The 10,299-nt window shown below is 42.7% G+C and overlaps 1 protein-coding gene across 1 annotated transcript; it reads right to left on the bottom strand.

Annotated features, from left to right (window-relative positions):
• Nucleotides 1-487: 487 nt before the first annotated feature.
• Nucleotides 488-10,137, bottom strand: RpL35 (Ribosomal protein L35). Its single transcript, XM_050166896.3, has 3 exons — nt 10,065-10,137; nt 9,507-9,643; nt 488-779 (listed from the first exon to the last, which is right to left on the bottom strand). Exons 1-3 carry the CDS (start codon nt 10,065-10,067, stop codon nt 548-550), a joined length of 372 nt encoding a protein of 123 aa, XP_050022853.1. The 5' UTR covers nt 10,068-10,137; the 3' UTR covers nt 488-547.
• Between the last annotated feature and the right edge of the window lie 162 nt (nt 10,138-10,299).

Below are 10,299 nucleotides of genomic sequence, written 5' to 3'. Positions count from 1 at the left end.
TGAACTTGCTCAAACCTTTTTTTTTCTTCTGTGCTTACTTCCCACCAAAGTGACCACCTGACAATTCAGAGACCTTACTAAACCCCGAACACAACAATCAACGTTCTATAGCATGTGAATCTGCATTTTATAACATTCCACTTTCCATCCTTTAACAATCCGCTGCGCTGAGTAGCCTAATCCCAACCATAACAAGGACGCCTGGACCAATGATGAAGGGCAAATGGGAAATGAAATGAATGATATATGGGTCTGCGGACTCGTCAAGCCGCCAAGTGGCAGCTTTTTTTCCGTAGCCCCTCCATCTGTAGCACCTGATGGAAAATAAAGATTTGATTTGATTACAAATTACATTGAATTCCCATCAGTGCAGTTTTGCACACACCAAGAGCCCGCGTTAGGTGCCATGGAATTTCTCTGAGCACAAGCAAAATGGAAATAAGCAATGCCAGCAATCAACCAAACACACACACATACACAGAGCCGGTCTGGAAGGGGTGGGCAGACCCCACCATTTTTACTGTTGTCACTGTACACAAGGTGGCGCTCAGAGCTTCAGGGCAAACTTGCGAGGAGGGTAGGCAGCCATTTTGCGGGCCTGCTTCCGTGTACGCAAGCTCTTCTCGTGGGGAGTGAGCTCACGGCGCTTGGCGCGAGTCAGCTTTGGCCGCAGGTCCCTGGGCTTGTACTTCTTGCCACGGTAGAACTTTCGCAGGTTCTCCTTCTGTGTCTGGTGCATGACTGTCAGCACTCGTGCGATGGACTTGCGCACCACGCGGCTGCAAATGATCGAGACAGCAGTGAGTCACTTTGCAGCAAAACTCCGTTCTGTGAAATACGAACTTTGTTGTTCTTGTGGTAATACAAAGGCTCAGTATGAATCAGACATGCAGTGCCTGGAAGTGCCATATGCACATGTTGAGGCAGTGGCACATGCATATGATACCTCCTGACAGCAAACTGAGCTATGCTGAAATCCCTAACAGGGATACTAATGGAGACGCCATAAATTTGCCCCCTAATAAATTTTGAGCCAGAACTGCAGCATCAGTAGACAAGTGTGACATGGATTTCTAAGTACTTTTGCATGCTTGGACTATCTTTGTCCACATGGCAGTCTGAACTTAGATTTACAGTAATAAATTATAGGGCAGATTTCACTCATTCCTCCTCAAACAAGTTCCAGCAATGAAATGTCTAGTTTAATGTATCTAGACTGTGAGAATACTTAAAGGGAACCACCCCTCGGGCTTGGTGAAAAAAAAAACTAAGTATGCAGTCGTACGCAGAACGTGGAGCTCAGAAGAGGAGTGCAAAGTCACCTTTTTATCAAACACACTCTTTTTAACTGAAACCTGCTCCTCACTCTATTTAGGCTGCTTTATTTGGCAATGTAGCAGATTCCCATATGTAACTGCTATTGGCCAACAGCTGTGGTCACTCAAGAAGGGTGTTTGGATCAGTGCACTTTTTGCTACGGTTACTGTGTATATTTATTGACGGTGTTTAATAAACAGGCGCATGTCAGCAGAGGTGGAAATGGCCAAGAAAGTATGGGAGCAGCTCTTGGAGTAGCAAATTTGGCGCTTTGGAGCAATTGTCCGTTTTGGATCGGTACATACGAGTTTCGGAGCACCTTAGTACAGGTCAATATGAGCGAAATACAGGCTTATGAAGAAAAGGTGTTTCTTATTTGACATTGCAGACCGCTTAGTTTATGGCAGATCAGTTCTGCGGAAGCCCTCCAAGCGAGCAAAATTTGTAACGGGGAAAAATTGTCATCTACCCAACTGTAGCATATAGCTAAAAAGAGAACCCCTATGGATTTATCAGGAACCACCATTAAATTACACACCGAATGTCCCAACTAAATGTGACCAATAAAAGAATTGAAGTTTTTCCGTGAACAGTGCCCACTCTATGTTGATAGACTTGTGTTAACGCTATTCCTTTTTATTATTATGTTGTGAACATGCAATTTTAATGAACTAATATTTATGACCTAGTTATTCAATAAGGTGTCAATGCAAAGATTGTGGAATACGTCGCAAAATTACCAATAACAGCCTATATAGCAACCTAGGTCTTACGTGGACCTTTTTTCGAACAAAAAACTACAAATTGATTTTTTTTAAATCGACATGACAATGCAACCCCGCACCAGTAATATAAGTGGTACCAGATGCATTGTGTATATTACAACCATGCAAACCTCGGCCACAGTCATTTAACGGTTTGCTTTCCGAACCGTCACAAGATTGCACTACTTCGCGACTGATAGGGACCGAAGATGCATGCCAAAAACTGCTGATGCAGCGAGAAAAAAGCACGGCCACTCGTTCCCAGGGCCCCTACTTGACGAGGTTCGTGTAAAGATTGAGGCAATCTTTGGAGCACAGAAACGTCATAGTCGCAGCGTTTTTTTTTTTTTTCTCACGGGCCTTTTTTCTCATTGAATAAAGTGTTCACACATCCTAGGTTGTTTTAAATGCTGTTATTGGTCATTTCTCAATGTCATACACAACTTTATTTTTATTGAGATCTCATCAATTAGGCAAATTAATAAATTTAGTTATTAAATTTTCATGAACAATGAACAAGAAATATTCACGGTGAACAACACTCATCAAGGTAGCAAACACTGTTTGCATATTATACCTCTGGTAATTTTTAATTCTTGACAACCTTCAGTTAAGCTAGCAGAATACCGCAGAATAAATGTTATGTGACATTTTGGTCACAGCATGTTTGCCAGTATTTTCAAGGGTGCTTGCCATGAAAAAGCTTCAGGGCATTTTCTTAAAACAATAAAAGTATAAACATGTTCACTGGCTTTCCAGTCTATGTCGGCAACGAATATTCCACCACGGGCGAAATAAAGCCAGTGTATAACGGCAACGAATATTTCATGCGCTGAACAACGGGTTACTACAAATTTTTTTACTCGATCTATGCATCAGTGGCGCGAGCGCTATTTCGGAGGTTTGTGGTTTCGCTAAACGTTTAATTACGACCACGATTTGGCTGTTAAAACTGACCAAATTGAAAAATTTACATCCTTGGCTTGCTTTTTTGGAGAAGCAGGAGCCTGATTTTCTGTATGTGACCAAGATGAAAATAGTGTACCCCAAGTGTAAATATGAGTGACAATTGCAGTTCCCATTGGATATTTGTGACCAAGAAGTTTCATGAAAGCAAGCAGGTCGTTTATCGGTGCAGCGCACTATCATCTCTGTAACCAGACGTGGTGCACGTGCGAAATAGATTTTAGAAACACACATGCAGCGTTTGCCCGTTAATCGACGCAGATGTACTAATAAATTTCAAAATCGAATGCTAAGATTACAATGAAACTGATGCGCTACACGTTGAGCAGACTGTACGACCTTATTCATTCAGCACGGCTTTCCTTGCGGCTGCCCCATGAAATGACCACCAGTTCAAATCATATTTATTCTGGTCTCCATATATGCAAACGTGTAACACTTTTATAAAACATTCGTAATGCATTGTACAGCACAAAACGGTATTCTTTTCATGTGGCCTAGTTACAATTACGCTACAAAACACACCCACACTCAAAAAAAGCCAATGCTGTAGCAGATTGCAGGGAAAAAGCTAGTCGACACAAGTATATGGCTGTGCTATGCCTGGCTGCTATGCTATGCTATGCTATGCCAAGTCTGGCTGTGCTGTGTATTTAGCTATTGATAGCGCTTCAAAATGTGCAATTTGGATGTGGCTACTATATGTCGGTCAAGCTTGCAGTACAATGTCGGTTTGCACCACGTAGCACAGCTAGACTAGAGCATTAGAGCACGAACATGCACTCAAGCTCTGTTGTGCACCAAACAAATGCTGTGCATACGCACTACAGTTGCATGTAAAGGCAGCCTGCTATGTAGCGTAGACACCGTGGCTGCCATGGGGTGCCACAATGAGTCCACTGGCTGAGGGCACTGCGGCTTGCTGAGGGCAACTGCATTTGGCGACGTTTGGTGCATCGTAGGCACCAAAATCAGAAGTAGTGGCACCTATGTGAACATCCAAAATCAAATTTAAACTGCTCACCACGGTGACATTCAGTAGGCGGAGCATTGTGGGCATGCCCCACTCCGCCGTAGCCTCCGCAGTGCAACGCATTGAAGTAGGAACCGAAGCATTGAGAACGGGATCATATGCAACCTTTGATTGCCAATAACACTGCTCCTTCTGAACGTACTGAAGTACTTTTTGCAGCAAACTTCCTGAAATTGTCTACTTTAACTTCATATGCATTTTACAACTTTGATTAAGTACTTTATGGCTCCTTTAAGCCTATACAAGAGATGCATCACCTTGGAAACATGACATCACCAATGGCTCATTTATAACTTTTGCTCACCAGAATGTGCAATACAAAAAATGGACAGCAAGCTCTTTCCTAAAGGCACTGCATTTTCGTCAGCATGGTACTACAAAATGCAAATAAAAAGCATATCTCGCAATACTTTTCTATAATGTTGCTATCTCATGTTGCATGAGGCCACACTTTTCTAGTCACTTACTAAACCACTACTTTTACGTTAGAAATAGGACACTCCCAGCAAATTTCGGAAGTGAGTTGCAATGAAATGGTGCGTGCGTTAAGTCTGATAAGTGTTGAAATTGACTGTGGCTATTCTGAATTTGAATATTTCAAATGGTTATGTTTCACTGTAGGTCTGTACCCCTTTAAGTTCCATGTATGAGAGTGTGGTGCTGTCACACCAAAACTCCCTTTCCAACTAAAATTTCCAGGGAGTCATCATCATCACTATTCTGCAGGACAAAGGCTTTTCTCTGCGATCTCCCCGTCTTGTGCTAGCAGATTCCAACTTGCGCCTGCAAAATTTCCTAATTTCATCACCCCACCTAGTTTTCTGCCCTCCTAGACTGCACTTCCCTTGGCACCCATTCTATAACTGCAATGGTCCCCTGGTTACCTACTCTATGCATTACATGGCCTGCCCAGCTCCATTTCTCTCTTAAATGTCAACTAGAATATCGGCTATCCCCGTTGGCTCTCTGAACCACACCGCTCTCTTTCTGTTGCCCCTAAAATGTTTCGTTCCATCGCTTTTTACGCAGTCCTTAACTTGTTCTCAAGCTTCTTCGTTAAACTCCTAGTTTCTGCCCTATATGTTACCAACAGAACTGTTTGTTGGCCTACACTCTTAGGCAAAGTTACACCCTTTGGCTTGCCCCGAACGGCACGCACGTTATCAGCATAGAACAGTTTACACCGTTTGGAGTGCCCCTTCTGATAACGCGCGTGCCGTTCGTTACTGGAAAGTACCGGGCTCGTAGCGTTAAAGAAAGGAAACGCACCAAGGCAGATAACGATTATTGTTGTGTGGCAGAAGGGGCAAGCCAAAGGGTGTAACTTTGCCTAAGAGTGTAGTTGGTGTTCGCTGAAGGGCATCTTTTTTGCCGCAAATCGAGACACAAAAAAGGAAGAAACAACTCGACAACGGCACGGGCAGCACTTCCAACCAATTTATTTTGGGTGTTATGTATATAATTACATAGACATACACGCATGCACATGCTATTCCCAAACCTACGATACCCAGCGGTCGAAGAATCTCATTTCAAATTTGTAAAGCATAACAGACATATTCTTAATACAACTTGAACCTTTCTTTGTTATATAGTAAGCTTCCGTTAGCTCACGTCCTTTCTGATCCTTACTTCTGCCAAGAATCTCAATCTAATGGAAATGTGGTTAACACATGCAGGCCTTGCAGTGCGCTGACTCCTGCTTTCATTTTCGGTGACCGCTGGATATCATATATTTGTGAATAGCTTGCACATGCAGGTATATTCCTGGGTCAGCACTCAAAACAATCAGTTGGAAGTGCCGTAGTCTATGTTTCTTCCTTTTCTGTGTGTCTCAATTAGCAGCAAAAATATGTTAGCACCAGCAGAATGCAATGATAGTACACTTTTACTTTTAACAACAGTGGTAGGCTCCCAGTAAGGATTTGATAAGTCCTCCCATATGCACCCCAACCCATTTTTATTCCTCTGTAAATTTCCTTCTCATGATCAGGGTCCCCTGTGAGTAATGGACCTAGGTAAACATACTCAATAACATACTAAAGGCTGACTGGTGATCTTGAACTCTTGTTCCCTTGCCAGGCTATTGAGCATTACCTTTGTCTGCTGCATATTAATCTTCAACCCCACTCTAATACCCCTGTCTCATGGACGCGGCTAAAGTCCTTTTAACTCCCTTCAATCAAGGACGTCTTTATCTCGAGGGAGATGCGCGCCGTGTCACACGGCAGTCCTTTAGCAAAGAAAGTTTAAGGAAGTTCCTAGCGAAAGGTGATGGAAGATCTCCCTTGCAGACTGAAGGGAGTACTCTTGTTCCCAGGGTGCTTGAATTTCGAGTCAAGAATTATTTTTATTTTTATTAATTTCACTTTTACCAGCAATTATAACTGTTTTTATTGCAATAATATAGTATTTGAGCACTGACAAAGATATTTGAGTTGAGCAGCTACATTCGACTCTCGAACCGGGCGTTCTCGGAATGGCTGCTGCGTTTGCCCTGACTGTGCCATGCTTTTTTTTTTTTGTCTTTAAGATAGATGACATTTTTAAAATGCAATGCATAATTAATTGTATTTTGCAAGAAAAGACAAGTAACCAAAACTTTTTAGCAACATATAACGTGTTTCATGAATGCGTACGAGGTGAGCAGCGCCTAATGGGCCCCCAGCAGCAGCTTTCAAAAGCTTGCTTATAGGCCGTGTGACACTGAGCTAACTCCTTTGAGGTGAAACTCCCTTCCGGTCCTTTAAGGGAAGGAAGTTTGAAGGAGATCAGAGTTGCCCATATGACACGGGTATTACACTTTCTCTATTAAGGGCCTCAATCATTTGGTGCAATTTGTCCCCAGTGTTGCTGAATAGGACAATGTCATCTGCAAACCGAAGGTTGTCGAGATATTCGCTGTTGATCTTCACTCCTAAGCATTCCCAGTTTAATGGCTCGAATACTTCCAAGCGTGCAATGAATAGCATTGGAGAAATTGTCTCCTTGCCTGACCCCTTTCTTTATAGGTATCTTTCTACTTGTGGAGAATCAAGGTAGCTATGGAATCTTTGCAGATATTTTCCAAGATATTCATGCATGCCTCCTGTACTCCTTGATTACGCAATGCCTCTATGACTGCTGGTATTTATACTGAATCAAATGCATTTGCATAATCTATGAATGCCATATAGAGAAGTTGATTGCACTCTGCAGATTTCTTAATTACCCGATTACCCGATGACGTGATCCATTGTAAAATATCACTTCCTCAAGCTACGCCGTTCTTTTGGTTGACTAAAGTCAAGTGTATCCCTGATCCTATTGGAAATTAGCTTGGTGAACAGTTTATACAATATTGAAAGCAAGCTGATGGGCTTACAATTCTTCAATTCATGAATGTCTCCCTCTCCCTTCTTACAGATTAGTATAATTTGGTATCCTTCCGGCTCTCTGGTGCACTTGAAGTCGTGCTGCATTGCGCATAAAGGGCAGCGAGGTTTTCAAGCATATCTCCTCCATCTTTGATTAAATCGACGGTTACTCCATTTCTCCTGCCACTTTCCCCCAGGCCATGTCTTGCAAGGCCCTTATAACTTCATTGCTAGTTATAGAAGGAACCTCCTGTATCATGTTCATCACTACTTCGAATGAAGGTAGTAGCATGGCTGCTGTACAGGTCAGAATAAAATTCTGCTGCTTTTACTAAATCATCAAAATTGCTGACGTTTCACCACTTATCTTCCAGTGCATACATCTTGCCTTGTCCTATGCCAAGTTTCCTTATTGATATCATGCTGTGGCCATTTTTTACGGCTTTCTCAATCTCTCCCATGTTATACTTTTGAATATGCCTTACTTTCTTCTTGTTGATCAGTTTCGACAGTTCAGCGAATTCTATCTGATCTCTTGAGTTGGACGCTTTCATGCTTTGTCGTTTCTTTAGTAGGTCCTTTGTTACTTGGGAGAGCTTGCCTACTGGTTGCCTTACCTCCCACTTCAACTCCCGGGAGCACGACAAGTCAAATGCTGCAGTGCATAAGTACCTAGATCTACAAAGCAACAGATTACTGTAAACTGTGGTGTGTACTCAACTAGCCATATTGGCTATAGAGCCAAGATCCAGAAGCTGTTAGTCATTTCGTATGCCTTTCATGCAATAAACTCCTGTTTTTAAACATATTACTCAGCCATGGCATCTCTACACGTTTCCTTCCACGACTATCACATCCTTTCCACTTAAACCTTTAAGAGGATGTGGGCAGTGGTAACAAATGTACTGCACAAGTCTATCCGCTGGTGTGAACGTGTTTGCTATGTATGGTCACCTGTTGGAACGTTTGACTATGGTAAAATCAGCAGAGATCAATCAACTACAGCAGTGCTGATCAAGAGACCCTAACTTAAGTTTACGCAACAGTAATGACAGGAAATTTACAGCGTATTTGGGAACAGCCTCGAAACAGCAACAGCAAGAAAGGATGAAGCCAGTGATGGCAGAAGCAAGCAGTGTGCAGGATAGCACTGGCCCGTGTGCTCATCCCTCAACGGTTTCTGGGAATCTCAGCAACACTTATGAGCCTGTCAAGTAAAGCAGAAAACTGTTTTGAACAATTCTTTTCATTTCACAATGTATCAGGCAGACCCGGATTTCATCCAACCCTTAAATTACACGCCAGAAAGGTATAAGCCACAGCTATCATCACCGCATGAAAATGAATGTACAGGGCCAGGATAATGTAACGATGCCATTCCAATGCTATTCCTTTTCGTGCCTAGTCAGTGGGCGCTAAGGACTAGAATCAAGCAAACGGTATCCTTACATTCTACCAGCCCTGGTATTCACACAATAATCCTGAAGGTACTTGCACCCAGTGCACATCGCAAGTTAGTAACAATATCCTCTCAATACAGGTGCTGCGACTTCCAACTTTATGCTATGAAATTTTGCTTGCGAAACAGAATAAGAGGAACGTAATTGCAACGAAACAAGAGAGAAGGTAGCATGAGAACGAAATTGGTCGTTACGTTGTCGGCATGTGACAGAAGACAACGTAACGTTGCCGAAACGCCTATATAACGTCATCGTCATAACGTGCTTTGTCAGACACAAGCTACGTTACGGCGACTAACGGCATGACGTTTCTGCCACCGTGCACTTCTGCGGCCAGACTGCAATCAAACAAGCTGGGCTATTTGGTAACAAACAACGTGAAACAATTTATCGTGCATTTCTCGTGTGAAATGGCACCGGCAAGCAAGAGGCCGCTAGGAAGGGCTTCGTTGCTCAATGCATGCATCACGTTCTAAGTACACCTCGATTAAAGCTTGCTAGTTTTTTATTGCTAGTTTTTATTATTATTATTGTTATTGGCTAGTTCGTAAGCAGCAGTGCTCCGGCGAAGTGAATCGCGGAACGGTAATGGGAATTGCAGCTCGCTTACATCTTGGACAGCTTGGACGCAGCTCCGCCGGTCACTTTGGCGACCCGCAGCGCGGCCAGTTCTTGCTTGAGGTCCTCGAGCTGCTTCATCAGCTCTTCCTTCTTCTTACCCCGCAACTCTCGCGCCTTAACCTTGGCCTGCGGTAAGGAATTGTGATTCCGATCATTCAATACCATACCAGCCATGCGGCCCGGCGAACGCTGATCAGCCTCAGCATTAGACTACACTTGCAAAATGAAACCTTGAAGTACTAGTTTAAGCTGTTCACAGTGAGACATATGAAAAAGTAACTGCCATACTTTATTACAGAAGTGATATGCCCCTCATCACGTTAAACAATCACGAAGGAGGCAGACAACAGCTATTTTCATGCATGTGACATTCTCTGGCTGTGCACGGACGCCAAACATCAGACTCGATGAAGGCACTCGGGTCATACTTATGATCAATGTCACTTTCAGAGCGTAAATGGGACATCAATATAAAGCATAAAATCAATGACTATGAATAAAAACGTTGAAAAACTAGGATGATTTCAGATTACGCACACACACTCACCATTGCTAAGTGGACACCTCCGGCACAATCGGAAAAGAAAGAGGAAAGGTGGTGCTGCACCGCACTCACCCAAGAACAAATCTTCAGCTCTTTCTACGCGTACTAATTATTAATATAAATATTTAAAATAAAGCCTCTAAATAAATAATAGTAACTTTTGCTTATTCTTATTAATATATTTAGGTAATTTTGATTTCACAATTATTTCCTTTATTTTCTACCTTTATCGTTTCAG

This window comes from Dermacentor andersoni, chromosome 1 (assembly GCF_023375885.2).
Source record: "Dermacentor andersoni chromosome 1, qqDerAnde1_hic_scaffold, whole genome shotgun sequence".
Lineage (NCBI taxonomy): Eukaryota > Metazoa > Arthropoda > Arachnida > Ixodida > Ixodidae > Dermacentor > Dermacentor andersoni.
Note: the sequence above shows the minus strand (reverse complement) of the source record. Positions and strands in the feature narration are given on the sequence as shown.